This window comes from Oratosquilla oratoria, chromosome 5 (genome assembly GCF_046742065.1).
Source record: "Oratosquilla oratoria isolate Oo_2021 chromosome 5, ASM4674206v1, whole genome shotgun sequence".
NCBI classification, from domain to species: domain Eukaryota; kingdom Metazoa; phylum Arthropoda; class Malacostraca; order Stomatopoda; family Squillidae; genus Oratosquilla; species Oratosquilla oratoria.
Window position 1 is genome coordinate 28,790,908 of NC_134781.1, and position 17,043 is coordinate 28,807,950.

At 42.6% G+C, this 17,043-nt stretch overlaps 1 protein-coding gene across 1 annotated transcript in view; it reads left to right on the forward strand.

Moving 5' to 3' along the window:
- Nucleotides 1-6,775, forward strand: part of LOC143025710 (uncharacterized) — a 24,059-nt gene extending 17,284 nt beyond the window's left edge. Inside the window, exon 3 of the mRNA XM_076185712.1 lies at nt 1,155-6,775. Coding sequence (XP_076041827.1) covers nt 1,155-4,850 — 3,696 coding nt within the window. The 3' untranslated portion in view covers nt 4,851-6,775. The remainder of the gene's footprint in view (nt 1-1,154) is intronic.
- Nucleotides 6,776-17,043: the final 10,268 nt, after the last annotated feature.

Genomic DNA, 17,043 nt, shown 5'->3' on the forward strand with positions numbered 1-17,043 from the left:
GAGAAAAAGGAGGAAGATGAAGGTGAAGGAAAGAAGAAAAGGATAAAGACAGAAAGAGAGAGAGGAAAAGAAAGAGCAGGAGAAAAGAGAGGAAAGGAAAGAGAAGAGGAGGAGGAAAGGAGAGGGCGGGAAAGGGAGGAGGGAGAGAACCAAGAGAGGAGGAAGAGGAAGAAGAAGAGGAAGATGATGATGTAGGATATCTCCACCCTGCTCTCTTCCACCACAGACTATTTTCTTTTTCATGTCCATGGAACATATACCCTTCCCTCGGTGGAGAAGAAGTTCTTAACGATGATGAAAACAAAAATGTCGCAGACAGACTCTACAGGTGTTTGCGCTCTTGTATGAAAGCCAGAGCATCAAACCCACAATTTTCAAATTCCTCCTTCACCTCTTCCCCCACTTTCGAAAACCTCACCCAAATTCCAGCCTTCTTCTCCTCCTCCTTTCCCTCTTCCTTCTTCTCTTTCTCCTCTTTTCCTCCTCCTCTTTCTCCTCCTCCTTATGTTACTACTAATATTACAATTACACTTTCTCCTTCTCATATTTTCTTTTTCTGTTTCGCCTCTTTCCCCATCTTTCTTTTCCTTGTCTTCTTTCCATTTCCACTTTTCCCTCTCCTCCTCTCCCTTCCCTTTCTCCGCATTTCCTACATTCCGTTCCCTCCTCCTCCTCCTCCTCTCGTTCAATCTTTCACCCACCTACCACTTTCCGCCTCCACCGCATTTCTCCCAACCCACATTCTTTTCCTCTACCTTCACCTCGTCGCCGCCTAAGAGCTGACATAGCAAACGTGATCTTGTGCGTGTGAACACTTTTGAAATATTTGCAAAGCATAAAAGTGGCCAAGAAAAAATAAATAGAGAGTATAAGTAAAAATGCGCGCGTGCTCTAGATGCCCAATTCATCTACCACATCCAAATCCCATTTCTGCGTCTATGAATTTACAGAAATACTATTTCTGGGAGGAAGAGGGAGAGGGAGAGGGAGAGGGAGAGGGAGAGAGAGAGAAAGAGAGAGAGAGAGAGAGAGAGAGAGAGAGAGAGAGAGAGAGAGAGAGAGAGAGAGAGAGAGAGAGAGAGAGAGAGAGAGAGAGAGAGAGAGAGAGAGAGAGAGATACCGCAACAACACTAACTCCATTCTTCTTTTCCCAGGAACGCAAGCCTTACAACTTCGACTACTCGATCTCAGACCAATACTCGGGGATTTCCTACGGCCACAACGAAGATTCTGATGGCAGCGTGGTGAGGGGCAAGTACTCTGTCCTCTTGCCTGACGGTCGACTCCAAACGGTGATTTACACGGCGGATAAGGAAAATGGGTTCCTGGCGCGGGTCGAGTACGAGGGCGAGGCCCGGTTCCCCGAGCACAACCCCCTGGAGAAGAAGGAACCTTTATATGTCCCCGTAGACGAGACCTTGCCCAGGCTAGGGCGCCATACTGAATCCCAGATCGACCCTGTGGTCCCAGGGTTTCGAAGAGGGGGTTCGAACACGAGTAGGAGTCCCGTATTGTCTCAGAACGATATACAGAAAGGGCTGGAAAGTTCGCAACATTCTCGCGGGTTTCCCCAGGTCGGCCACCATGCGTCACAAAACAAGGTTCCTCTTCCCGATCTCCGGAACAAACAGTCTGTTCACGGAGCGCCAGTCCAACATCCCCCTTCCTCCTTCTCCTCTTCCTCCTCTTTCCAAGACCCAGCCTTGGCTACCGAGAACCTGAAGCCCCTCTCTCAAGGAAATCCAATTTTACCGTCCGAAGACCCCAGAAGATCGAACTACGCCTTCGGCCAGTTCGGCGCGAAAGAGTCTGCCCGAGCCCCTTTTCCAGCATCCGGAGGTCGAACTCCTCCGGTACCAGACTATAGTATACCAAGAAACCCTCAAAGAATACCGGATGAGGTTCCTTCTATTCCTCACTTCGAAATCACCCGTAAACGCATTAGGCCTACAACCCCGAAGACCATACGTAAGGATCCGCAAGAGCATAATAGAGAACCTCCCCAAAGAAGTTCCTCTTCAGGACACAGAGGAAGCGCGCAAAAGTACGAAGATCCTCCTCAGGCGACTCCAGCCCAAAGATACTTCGATTCTGCGCAGAAACCTACTGGCCCTGACCACTTCGAGGTTGTAAAGGACGAGAGCGGACAGGCAAGGTTGAGACTTCCTTCGGTCCCCTTTGGACTTCCTAGGCATCACGACAGTTTTGCGCTGGCCAACCCTACTCGAGGACGTCTGGATTCTTCCCAGGCTGTCGCTACTCCAAGCCACTCGACAACCACACAGGAACAAAAAAGTTCTTCGAGGACTTTACCTCACAAGGACAGAATCGTTGTTCCCTATGACACTGATGACCCTATTCACATAGACCCCTCTAAAGACAAATTTGGGATCTCAGGAGCTCAACGCAAACCCACCTATGTCGTAACTACTTCAGATCACGAAGTGCCTGATGTCTCTAGGGTCACTTCGACCCAAGGTCAGTTCGAGCTTTCCGAAGATGGAGTTGAGCCTTTACAAGTCCCGCGCGGAGTTCCCCAAGTGGTACGACCAGGATCTTCTGAAGTAGATGACAGTTCGTTGTCAGAAGAACCTACAGGTGCTCTTCGACAAGGTTCTCCTGGACTTCATGCTAAGCAGGCCCAAGCTTACAAAGACGAAGTCCGAAACCAAATAGCGTCCGAAGTCACGGGTCCTTCGCAAGACCAGGCGGAACCAGATTCCACTTACAGAGCTATTTCAACGGGACAATTGGGAGTCTTACAAGTGAAAAGGGGTTCAGAACAAGGGCTTTTGCATCCCACCAATATCCATTCACAGGGCCTCTCATACTCACAGCGTCTCCCACACTCACAAAGTCTCTCGCGCTCACAGAATACACCACACTCACAAAGTCTCTCACGCTCACAGGATCTCCCTCACTTACAAATCCAATCACGCTCACAAAATCCCCCACACTCACAAAGTCCCTCACATCCACAAAGTTCCTCGCGCTCACAAGATCCCCCACACTCACAAAGCCTCTCACGCTCACAGGATCCTTCACAATCACAAATACCCCCACGCTCACAAAGTCTCTCACATTCACAGAATCCCCCACACTCGGGCCAGTCATTCACTCATCTGTTATCTCACCAAGCGTCTCTGTCGGAAGTCAAAAATGATTCTAAGCGCCTTCAAGATAAAGAACCTTTGGTTTCCGCTGATGGAACACCAACAAAACCTCCCCAAGGAGTTCGTGGAGGTCCCCAGAACACCGCTATTCTCGTCAACAGAGGACCTCCTAGCGTTAAGCGCACAGGCGAAGGTAGAGACAATCACACCCTCATCCAAAGGCAGATCGTCTCCCAGCTCTCAGTGACTCCAAAACACGAAGCCAACGTCCCAGAGTCTCAGCAGAAGACAGTGGTTCCCAAGACAACCCCTAACAAAGTACCGCATAATGTTCGAGTCATCCGTTTGCAAGGTCCTGTAGGCTCCAATCGGCAACGCAATACTCTGGGACCTGATTTCCATTCCAGGATCCTTGCAGCCTTGGCAAACCATGGGTCCTTGTCCCAAGGCGTCCTCCCAAATCACCTAAGGTCACGCACATTGCAAAGGCAGACCGTCCTTCCGAAACCAGACAGAGCTCCTACGGTAACAGGCGTTCCTGGAGGGCCTCGTTCTCCTTCTCCGACGACGGCGCCGACGACGACGAATGGGATCAATGTCGACAAAAAGGTCTTCTTCACTTCCCAAAACGAAGGGCTAAGAACCATCCAGAGGTCTAGAGTCCCCGAACTGAGCCAGGGCACTTTTGTTGGAAACCAAGAGACGCCTGCCACGAGCCAAGTGATCTTCAACAAAGGCTCCCAGGTCTCCCAAAGGTACGGAGTTTCCAAACCCCTCGAGTACAACACTGCTGAGGACGCTCCACCAGGAGGTCACGCCCAGGTTCCCGTTCCCAAGAACTCTGCCATACAGCACCCGTCCTACTCGAACACCGTGTTCATCCCGCCGGCTAACAACGACGAACATGGCATTATTATCCGACTCCAGAAACCGACAACGACTCCGTCAGGTACTTCCTCGAGATCCCCGAATGAAGCTAGTTCTCGACCTCACCCTCGACGCAAGGAAACGTTCCACGTGTCCCTTGTACCCAGATTATCCTCCACTCAACCTCCGACTCCTAAGACCCCAACTCTAAATCCAGAAGATCTGGTGATCCCTCCCACGACTTATAAAAAGCACTTTGAGACCGACCTTCCAGATACAGAAAGAACAGAGCGAGATTCGTTCAACGAGGGTTTTGCAGTGGTCACTAAAACTTCTCTTCAGGTAAAAGCAGGAAACGTCAATAGGGCAACATACACAAAACCTCCCACCGCTACTTACGAAGGCATCCAAGGAAGCACTCTTAAGCACGCGGCGCAATATGAGGACAAGATCAGTGACTCACAAAACATAGCCATCCAAGTCGTCACCAAGCCTCTGGACGAACAACCTGAGATCGATATCGTCGCCTCCAGGGGTGGAAACACTGAGCTTGTGCTCGAACCTCCATTCTCAGAACAGACGGAAGAAGTGATAGCCGAGTCTCCTGCTCCTGAGCCGGAACCAGAACCCGGACACGATGACTCCGGAAAGAATCCTCTCCTACTCGAAGAACCTCTACCGGTAGGTTCTGACGACCACCTACCCCTTGACCATTCTCCGGAAGACGGCGGGCCGATTCCGGAAGCAGAACCGAAGACCTCCGGAGAGGGGAGTCATGATCCGAGGTTGAACAACCCAGTTCCGGAACCCGCTCACACCGATGTAGACGCCATCGAACACAGTTTGATCGAAACCGTCGGAAACACATAGTCGAAAGAACGCAAAAAAAAATACCGGTTTCGAGTCTAAGTGCTGACCATACACTTCCCCACCAGAAGCAAGACTAGAATAATGTATATATCATGTATATAAACCAAATACCGAATTCCTCAGCATAGTGCCGCACTTTAGAGCCTTTGTACTGCCTAACCCCATTCGATTTATTTCAGCTGAAGGGATGGGCTCCCCCGTGGTGAATAGGGCCCTGATAGACCGAGACCCCTCGGACCTCAGCTGACTAAAATCGACTGATACTTGTCACAAACTCAATAAATTGTGTCACTGTGCTGAATAGCTTTCGACGTGGGTAAGGCTAAAGTGAAAGAATAAAACCACATTGCATATCATGGTCCTATGACAGATCTGCACAGTGGGACCAAATTTCCACACCAGTTGGCGCATGACGCTACGTGGAGGTAGCTAGCTGTGAACTAGCCAATTAGCAAGCTCCTGGTGATACCCAACTCTGAGCTAGCCAATGGTGGTGTCCAACTGTGAGCTAGCCAATTAGCAAACATCTAGTAGTGCCCAACTCTGAGCTAACTAATCAACGAGCTCATAGTGGTGTCCAACTGTAAAGTAGCCAATCAGCGAGCTCACGTTAGTGTCCTGCTGTAAGCTAGCCAATCAGTGACTTCATGGTGATGACCAACTGTGAGCTAACCAATCAGAGAGCTCCTGGTGGTAGCCAACTATGAGCTAGTCAATCAGCGAGGTCATGGTGGTGACCTACAGTGTGTCAGCTCGCCAATCAGCCAGCTCCTGGTGGTGACCCACTGTAAGCAAGCCGATCACCGAGATTTTGACTAGCAGGGAGGCAGGACCAAATGAACGCAAGATCCAATGAGATGTTCTCGACATCGTGACATCACCAGAAGCCTTCATCGGCAGACCCTCTCTCTGAAGACTATGGATGTGACAAGGATAAGGTCTGAAGGTCTCTCACCATTCAAAATTCTTTCTTTCTGGTTACCTCTGGAAGATTTTCTTAATTTCAGACACACTCTCGCAGTCATACTATGATTTTTTTTTTTTCCCTCAGAGGATTTCCTTCCAGAGACCCTCCCAGTCGTACTGTCAACGTTCATGTCGTCTCCAAAGTTTCTACACTTGAATACAAGGAATCCTATTCAGAGTGGAAAACCTCTGCAGCCATTGGACAAAGTATTACAGATATCAATCTTTTCCCGCATCTGACTTTTTTTTTTTTTTCTTTCTTTCTTTTTTTAACATTTCCAATGACCTCCCCAACTCTACTTTTACTATCCAACGAAACGGCCCAAAAGGGAAAACCTTTAATATATATACATAATCGAAAAATGAAAGAAAATTTACCTTACACGCTTTATTCCAAGGAAACATTCAGGACTGGATCTGGACGTGGTAACTGGTGAGAACCTTTATGACGCTTAGCTTCTACCAAAGTCATCATTATAGCTTATCGCGTCAGAGGGCCAGCCATTCAACTGTTCTTTGCTTAATATTGACTAGGTTAGTGTTCACTAGATCAGGTGAAAGTGGACATGAGCTTAGGACATGGTCAATGTTCTCTACAGCCTCCCCGCACTCGCAGGATGGGTTAGTTTAGAGGCCCCATTTAACCAGATTGTCACCAGTCACTGGTACTCATCGGAACAAGAACCCTCCCCCACCATTGTAACAATGCAGGTCAACTTCACATTCCATGCAAGAGAGTGAAACTGGAGGATCAAGAACTGTTCCTTGAGGCACTCCACTTCTTGCTGACTTTCACTACCTCCTCCCCGTTGATCTCCGCCCCGACCGGACAAGCTTCGCTGCTTCGTCGTTGTCGTCGTCTACAGTGAAGTATTACACGTATGACGTCATCCCGTGCATCATGTCGGCTATGCTGACGATCTTCCGTTGTACAATGATTTGTCTAACCTTATTTTGTAATGCCTGAAATATTTATAGCTTTTGTCAAATAAATATTATCAATTGATCCAGGTCACTTTATTTCACATCTGAGTCTGCAAAAGCCACCTTTCATCTCATTAAGGTGCGTGATATTGTCCATAATGATAGAAGCGCTGGTAGACTTCCGGAGACAATACTTACATTTATTTCTAAAGCCGATGCAATGACATCATGACAAACAAGTATCACGTGATCAAGTTCATCGCGGGTCATACAAAAGAGATACAAGTTTACAAAACTTAACCCGGAGGAGAAAGTCTTCAAAATACATATGCAAATCTATAAAGATCGTGTGTGTGTGTATTTACCTAGTTGTATTTACCTAGTTGTATTTTACGGGAAGGGGGGCTATGCTCGTAGTGTCCCGTCTTCATATCTCATTCTATCTAAACTGTTTTTCAATTCATGTATTGTTTTTGCACACACCACTTTTTCATCTAACTTGTTCCAACTGTCTATTACTCTGTGAGCAAAGCTGTTCTTTTTCAGATCTCTTCTATAGCTGTCTTTCTTGATTTTCTTTCCGTGTCCTCTTGCATTTCTATCATCCCATTTTATTAGATCCTCTCTATCAATAATTTCTGTCTTTCATGATTCTGTAAATAGCTATCAAATCTCCTCTCTTCTTTGCTCTAGTGTCTGTAGCTCATGTTTTGCTAGTCTCTCCTCATATGATAGTTTTGAGAGTGTTGATGCCCATTTTGTCATTGCTTTTTGTATTCTTTCAAGTTTTTTTATACATTTTTTTGTACTTGGTGACCACATCGTTGCTGCATATTCCAATCTTAGTCTTATCAAAGTGATTAGTATTTTCTTCACAATTTCTTCATCCAGGTATGTAAATGCCACTTTGATTGTTCTTATTAAATTATAAGTTTCTCCAAAAATCTTATTTACATGTTTCTCAGGTGACATATTATTCATAATATTGACTCCCAAGTCCTTCTCATTTTCAATTTTTTTCATTCCTTCTTCTCCCAATTTATATGATCCTATTATTCTTTTTTTGCTTTTTTCCAAATTCCATTATACTACTCTCATTTTTCTTTCTTGCAAAAAGTCTTTCATCCATTTAAGCAGTTTGTCCTGTATTCCTCCTTCAGTTTCTAATTTCTTAAGCAACTTCTTATGTGGTACTTTGTCAAAAGCTTTTTTTTAGGTCTAGAAATGCACAATCAGCCCATCTATCTCTTTCTTTTATTATATCTATTAGCCTTGAATAGAAACATATTAAATTGGTGACGCATGATTGTCCTTGTCTGAATCAAAATTGCCTTGGATTTAGCACGTTGTTTTTTTCTAAATACTTCATCCATCTACTTTTAATAATTCTTTCACAAATTCCTGCTATTGTACTTGTTAGAGAGACTGGTCTATAGTTGGTAGGGTCTTCTTTAATTCCCCCTTTATATATAGGTACTATATTTGCTTTTTTCCAATATTTGGAACTTTTCCTTCTTTCAAGGAACTGTTTATGCTATGTATTTTGTCTGCCATTTCATTCCTGCATTCTTTCAAAATCCAGTTTGCTATTTCATCTGGTCCATGCGATTTTTTGACATCAAGATTACTCAAGTGTTTCATTATTTCATTCTTTGTTACTTCTACTTCTTTCATAGGGGGGACTTTCTCTTTCCATTCGATCTCTCCAGGTTGTATGTTCTCCCTTGTAAACACTGATTTAAAATGCTTGTTTATAATTTCTGCCATTTCTATTTCCTCTGTGTATTCAACTCCTTATCCTAATTTCTCTAATTCTTGTTTGTTTTTCAGTTTGTTGTTTACAAATCTGTAAAATAGTTTTGGTTGATCTTTACATTTTTCTATGACATCTTTTTCATATTTTCTTTTTTCGTCTCTGCACACTTGTACATATTCATTTCTATAACAAGTATATATATTCCATTTTTCAGGTCTTTTGTCTTTCTTCCATTTAGTCCAAGCTTTATCTCTTTTGTCTTTCAACTCCCTACAACTTTTGTTGTACCAGCACTTTACATATTCTTTTTCTTGTTTTTGTCTTGGGACATACTTTTCCACTCTTTTTTTTTTTTATAAATATTTGTCAAAATGTTCCATTTCTCTTCCACTGTTGTTTCTTCTTTGTATATTCTTTCCCATTTTTCTTTTTGAAAGAATTCTCTTATTTCATCAATTTTTTTTTCATACATCATTCTTCCTTTTCTATAATGTTCATTTCTTTTCATGTATTTTTCCTCATTTAGTTCCAGTTCAATCAATATGTGGTCACTTTTACTTATTGGTGTCTTATATTCAATCTTTTCCACTATTTTAGGTTCAGATGTGATTATTATGTCTAGTCTCGATGGTTCTTCTTCATTTCTATACCTAGTGTTCTCTTGTATCCATTGTGTCATTGTATGGTCAATAATCATCTTGAGTAGAGCATTTCCCCATGAGTCGTCTCCACCCTTCACTGTCATCTCTTCCCAGCAGACTTCTTTGCAATTAAAGTCGCCCATCATAACTATTCTTCCTCCATCTTCCATTATCTTCTTTAATGTTATCCTTGTGTCTTCTAACATACTTTTATGTTCACTCTCTTCCCACGAGGCTGTTTTTGGAGGCACATAATTTATCACAAACTTTCTGCTCTTCTTATCTCTGTCTTCCACTTCGATCATAATCATCTCTACTGTATTCTTTCCATATGTGACACACCTCACGTTTATATCCTTCTTAGTCAGGAACATAACTCCACCCCCTTGTTTTGTCTCTCTGTTTCTAACCCAATAATTATATGCATCATGTCCTACACTGTTGGGTGGTAGTGGACCTTTTAATTTTGTTTCTACAATTCCCATTATGTCCGGTTCTTTTTCCTTCAGATAATCATTCAGTTCATTCAATCCTGTTATTAATCCATCTATATTTGTGTAAGACACTTAATTTTCTGCTACTTCCATTGTATTTTCTGTTTTCCTTTTGTTTTTTTCTAGTATGTCCCATTTCCTCACTTACATATTCACTACTCTCCAATAGAATTTCTCTTTTTCTGACTCTGTTCTGTTCTCGTTTTTTTCCTTAGTTTCTTGTCTTTTCATTTTTTCCTCCTCTCTTTCCTCTTTATTCATTTCTCTTTTTATCCATGCCTTTTTATATTGTTCACTGTTTGCTAGTTTCCCTGTTTTTGCTAAGATATTCTCTGCTGTCGTTTGTGACCTGAATTTAATCTTAATTGGTCTGGTCTTATCTGTACTATATTTTCCTAGTCTATACATCTCTTCAATTTGTTTCATGATTTTAGGTTCATCTTCCTGAATCAATTCTAGTAAACTGCTTACATTTTCTTTTTCCTCTTTGATTCTTGTGGTTCTATTTAGATCAGGGGTTCTCAGCCTTACTTGGCCCATTCACCCCTTTCACCATTTGTCAGAATGTCATTCCCCCCCTCCTTTCCAAGATTGTCTGTTTCAAAAGGTGCATTCTAAATAATATGCAAATATTACTAAAAACCCTTTTATTTTTTCCAAATTAGTATATATTTTTCCCAAATTAGTATAAATCCAGCCCAGGTGACAGGCCAGATAGGCCAAAACCTATAATTGCTTTCCTCACCCCGTAAGCTGACTGTGGTCACAAATCACCCCCAGAAATCCCAAAATTCCCCCCTGGGGGGTGAATTTCACCCCTAATGAAAACCCCTGATTTAGATTATACTTCTCTTCCATTCCTAATATAATTATACATTTATTTTTATCTGCTAAGTCTCTTACTATATTCTCCTTCTGTCTCATCACTTTAATAACTGAGTCTTCAGTTTGTTCTTTCATTTGCTGTTTTATTATGTCAGTAAATGCAATTTTACTGTTCTCTTGGATTTTTTCCAACCCTGTGCTTCTTTTGCTATGGACTCTTTATTCTCTTTATTATTCCTCTTTAATTCCTCATTCTCATGTTTTACTTCTTTTGACTGTCTTTTTAATTCTTTACTTCTTTGGTTAGGTCTTTGTTCACCTTCTCTAGTTTTTCCAATTTTTCAACTCTCTGCGAAATCTTTGTTATTTGACCGAACCTACTCTCCCAATGTTCGGTCATATTCTCAAGTCTTTCCTCTAGGCTTGCTGATCGGGGGAGGTTGGTACCCCCCCCCCTCATTAAATCCTTGGAAATTATTATCTTCACCTTCCATTGTGCTGCTCTTGTCTATATTTCTAATCTTTACATTTTTGCTAATCCCTTCTCCCTCAAAATCATCATTCGTCCTTCGTTTGTTTACAAGTCGCCTGGCCTCCTGGACCAAGTCCTCCCTTTCCTCACTTCCTTCCATTTACCTCAGTAATCCCTCCCCTTCTCCTTTTTCATCACCTTCCCACTACACCACGAGCTTTCCCCTTCCCTATAAATACAACACAGGTACTTCCTTGTCGTTGTGATCTTTGAAATCCTTGGATAACTCCGGAGTCCGAACTTCGCTATCACCTCGACCGACATGTGTGTGTGTGTGTGTGTGTGTGTGTGTGTGTGTGTGTGTGTGTGTGTGTGTGTGTGTGTGTGTGTGTGTGTGTGTGTGTGTGTGTGTGTGTGTGTGTGTGTGTGTGTGTGTGTGTGTGTGTGTGTGTGTGTGTGTGTGTGTGTGTGTGTGTGTGTGTGTGTGTGTGTGTGTGTGTGAACGTACAACAAAAACAAGACAACGGCACAAAGCTGGGCAACGATCCTGTGATCACAGAGGAATATTTTCATTCAAAACTGGAACTGAGTGATCCTACAATCAAAGTGAACAAGTATATAAGGATACATAACAAAAGCTATGAACAAGAACGTGAACAAGTGTATAAAGGTACATAACAAAAGCTATGAACAAGAACATACAGTATCTTACTGAACAAAATAACGTATCTGAGATATAAGTAAAGCAGACGAATAGGACTGAATACAACACTTCGAAAAAATTAGTCTATATGTAAACACTAGCCACATCTGATGCACATCCCCGTTGAGTTCTCCGGCCAAGACAAGGGTATCTACGACTTCGAGAGGACTGTACAATTGACACGTGACAATTCACACCCACACGAGGAAATTGCTACAAGCCCTAGATCTAGTGTTCTTAGTGCCACATTGTCCCATGATTAAACCAGCGTCTCTACGAAATGGACGGAATGGTGAAACACTTCGTGGATTTCAAACTCCTCTGCAGTTCACAGGAGGAAGCGGCGTCGAGTAGCATCCCCGGCATTTCACAAAAGTTTGTCACGTCGATGACTTGTATGGACGTAGCCATACATGTACAAGAATGTTGTTATTTCCTAACGGGTTCTTTCCACGACTTTAAATCCCTTTCCTGGCAGAAGAACCAGTGTATTAATCCTAACCTACAGTAACTGTCTGCTGTTTGGCAATCTGGTACCATTCCCTCTGATAAAGGGTCTGGTCGTTCGTATCTGGAAAGGGAAAGGGGACTGATAGGACTGAAAAAATATCGCGGTATTACACTGCTCAGTGTGCCAGGTAAGGCTTTCGCCTATATGTTGATGACACGGGTTCGTCCACATCTGCTAAAATTTCAGTGGTCTGAACACAAAGGGTTCATGCCCAATAAATGAACAAAAGATCAGATCCTTGTGGTTCATGCTCTTGTGGAGCACCAACATCAGTTTCAAGAGAGGTTTCGTACACCTTAGGTTGATATCAAGAAAGCGTTTAACTCAGTGCATCGCGGGGTGCTCTGGAATCACGGGGTGTGGGAATCCTGTGAGGGTTACTGACTTAATATCTGACTTATACTCTGGAACAGGGAGTGCCGTGTGTCTAGATTATTTCCTGTTAATTCAGGAGTGAGGCAATGGAGTGTCCTCGCCCTAACACTTTTCAACACCTTTACTGGCTGTTCAACACCTCCATGGTATTGGGCAGAGTTGTTGATCAATGTAATTACGGGGCACCGACTGACAACATTAAAATCACTGACCTAGTCTTTACCGACGATGCTTTACTTCTTGAGGAGTCGTTGGAAGCCCTAGTTGTAGCCCTCGAGTCACTGTACAGGGAAGCGTAACTACTATGAATCCAGGTCTTCTGGATCAAGACCAAGGCCCAAGCATTTGAGGGCATACTGGATGACAAAATTCAGTCTGTTCATTTAAGTGGCAAGAACACTGAGTCCTTAGACAGCTTTATATACTTTGGCAAAGTAGTGCAAAACAATAATGCATCAAATCAGGGAGTCTTTCCAAGGATTAGCACTGATTATAGTATTATGGATTCGCCCAGCCAGAGTATATGGCATTGTCGATATTCGTGTTTCCTGTCTTGCTGTACGGCTACGACTCATGGACATAGAATGTTGATTTGTAGTAGTATTTTGGTGTCTGTGTTAACAAGCGCTTCCGGAGAACCATGTGGTATCAATTGGATGACTTGCATCAAACCAGAGACTGTTACGTAAGACTCAGTTTAGGTCTGTTATCAGCATCACTCGTGAACATCAACTCCGGCTCTATGGACATCTGGCATTTCTCTCTGATGTTGATCCCACACACAGGGTTGTCTCTTATGGAGACAATCCTCGATTGAGTAGACGAAAGGGTCACCCACAGAATTCATGGTTGGGACAAGTCTACAGATCCTGCCAAGAGCTGTTTGGGATGGGAAGGGTGACCGAATGAAAAATTGCTCGGAGAAAACGTGGTGGGAGGAGGAAGCAAAGAAGGGTGTAGAAGAGAAGAAACAGGCATTCATAGATTGGCTACAAATTAGGACGAGGGAATCGTATGATAGGTACAAAGTAAAGAGAAGGGAAGTTAAGCATAAGATAAAGGAAGCAAAAAGGAGAGCAGATGTGAAATGGAGTAAGAGTATGACAGAAAATTTTTAAAATAATAAAAAGATGTTTTGGAAAGAAATTAAAAGAGGAAGAAGAAGCAAATCAAGTAGAGAAGAAAAGGTAAAAGGTCCAGATGGAGAGATGATAATGGAAGAGAAGGCAGCGAGAGGAAGGTGGGCAGAGTATCTTAAGGAATTGCTATATGTGAAGAAGGATAGGGAGGGAAAGGTAGTTGCAGTGGGCAGCGTTAAGAAAATGACCGTGATGAATAAGGAAAATGGAGGAGAAATAAGGAAAGATGAAGTGAAAGCAGCTGTTAAGATGATGAGAGCAGGTAAGGCACCGGGGTTGGATGGATGCCATGCAGAAAGTCTGAAGAAAGAAGGTACAGTTATGGTGGACTGGCTGGTGAGGTTACTTAATGTTTGTTTAATAGAGGGTACAGTGCCGGAGGACTGGAGGAGTGTCTGTATAGTTCCGCTTTACAAGGGAAAGGGGGACAAGTGTGAGTGTAGTAGTTTCAGATTGATCAGCTTGTTGAGTGTAGATGGGAAGACTTATGGGAGGGTCTTCATTGAGAGGATCTGGAGAGAAACAGAGGGAGTAATTGGTGAGGAACAGTGTGGTTTTAGGACAGGTAGGGAGTGTGTAGATCAGATTTTTGTGGTAAGACAGATATGTGAGAAAGCTATAGGAAAAGGTAAGGATGTCTTTTGGGCTTTTATGGATTTGGAAAAGGCTTACGACAGGGTAGACAGGAAGGCACTGTGGGAGGTACTGCAGATATATGGGATAGGAGGAAAGCTGTTAAGAGCAGTCAAGAGTTTTTACGAGAGTAGTGGAGCTTGTGTTAGGATTAGAAATGGAGAGAGTGAGTGGTTTGAGGTAAAGGTGGGACTTCGTCAGGGGTGTGTTATGTCGCCCTGGCTGTTCAATCTATACATGGATGGGGTGGTGCGAGAGGTGAATGCAAGGGTAGTGGGTCAGGGGTTGGAGATGGTTAAAGAAAATGGAGAAAAGTGGGAAATAAGCCAGTTGTTGTTTGCTGACGACACTGCGCTTGTAGCAGGATCAGAGGAGGGATTGAGGAAGTTAGTGACAGAATTTGAGAAGGTGTGTGAAAGAAGTTGAAGATAAATGTGGATAAAAGTAAGGTGATGAGATGTACAAGGGGAGAGAATGACAGCAGGCTGGAAGTGAGCATTAAGGGTGACAGACTGGAGGAAGTGGATAGTTTCAGATACTTGGGTGCGAATGTGGCAGGAAAGGGAGGGGTGGGGGTGGAGGTAGTATGTAGATTGAGAGAAGCAAGTAAATGTCTTGGTGGATTAAAAAGTGTAATGAGAAATAGACATTTGGAAATGGATACTTATATGAAGGAGTGATTGTGCCAACAGCACTGTATGGGGTAGAAACATGGAACATAAGAGAGGAAGAGAGAAGGAGTTTGAATGTGTTTGAGATGAAATGTCTGAGAAGTATGATAGGGGTTACTAGGCAAGATAGAGTGAGAAATGAGGAGGTGAGGAGGAGTACAGGGGTGGAAAGGGAGCTGGGAGATAGGGTTGATGAAAGAGTATTAGGATGGTTTGAACACATGGAAACAATGAGTGAAGAAAGATTAGTAAAAGAGGGGTGAAAGGCAGAGGTGGAAGGAGTGAATATGAGGGGACGTCCTAGGATGAGATGGATGGATGGGGTGAAAGGGGCATTACAAAAGAAAGGAATGTCTGTTGAGGAAGGACGGAAGAGGACAGAAGATAGGAGTGAATGGAGAAGGGTTGTGGATGGATGATGCTGTGATGCATGAGGGGGAGTGGATGGGGGGTGGGGGTGAAGAAGTATGTATGAGAAAAAATCTGACGCAATCCGAAGGGATTTCTCCCCGTCTTCCCCTTTTCTGCTTGAGGGGACGGAGAGGGGGGGGGTCGCCGAATTTATGAAGCGGCCTTGCTGTGGATGTGCTGTGTCTTGCGACACTGCTTCTGACCCAGGGCAGTGGACAAGATACAGGGATGACCCGTCATCCAGGAGGTGCCAAGATAAGAGGGAGGGAGGAGGGTGGAGAGGAGTGGAATATGTAAGGAAAGGAATGGGTGGGAGTGGTTTCTATGCCTTTTTCTTTTTGACTACCCCCCGTGTAAGGACGAAAAAGCCTTTGGTAGATGTATGTATGTATATACATATATATACATTATACACACACACACACATATATATATATATATATATATATACATATATATATACATATGTGTGTGTGTGTATGTGTGTGTGTGTGTGTGTGTGTGTGTGTGTGTGTGTGTGTGTGTGTGTGTGTGTGTGTGTGTGTGTGTGTACCGGGTATATATATATATATATATATATATATATATATATATATATATATATATATATATATATATATATATATATATATATATACATAGAGAGAGCTTGAGGAAAGAAAGTAAATGCTTTGGGGGATTAAAAAATGTAATGAGAAATGAACATCTATAATCGGATGGTAAGAGGAGATTATATAAAGGAGAATATATACATATATATATATATATATATATATATATATATATATATATATATGTATATATATATATATATATATATGTATATGTGTATATATGTCTGTGTGTGTGTGTGTGTGTGTGTGTGTGTGTGTGTGTGTGTGTGTGTGTGTGTGTGTGTGTGTGTGTGTGTGTGTGTGTGTGTGTGTGTGTGTGTGTGTGTGTGTGTGTGTGCGTGCGTGTTATATATATATATATATATATATATATATATATATATATATATATATATATATATATATATATAATGTATACATTATTTAGATGATGAACATAAACACAGGGGAAGGCACGGAACCTTAACCACTCTAATGTTTCGTTCGCGTAGAACTTCTTCAGAGAGTGTACGGAAAACTGTAATTGAACTTTATGTACTAAACTTAGTTATCTTTTCGGATACTTGGGAAAGGTAGTTTTTCTGACATGTTCTAGAATTAAAATACTAGTTTGGTTTGCTAAATTGATAAATTGTCCTCGACGGTTCGATGAATTCTTAGTTGAAATATAGCTGATTCTACAATTCTTCTAGTAAATTTATCAAATCCTTCATGCAGCACTTCAGCTCCTCTCCAGTTTGGTAAATGGTCGAATTTTTCCGCATGAACTACTAAAGAATTAGATGTCCTAGGTGCTTTTATGTCGTTTTTATGTTCATAAATTCTTTTATTTAATCCCCTTGATGACTCGCCATAATATGCCATTGTGCAACTATTGCACGGGATTTTATATACGACACTCTTTTCGGAATTGGCTCTCTTTTCGGAAGTCTTTACCAAATCACCTATCCTCTTATTAGTTATTTTAGCTATGTTTATACTTTTTTTTTTTTAATATTTGTCTATTATGGTGAAGTTTCTGAGCCAGGTACTGATACAAAATTGGTAGTATTTTTATC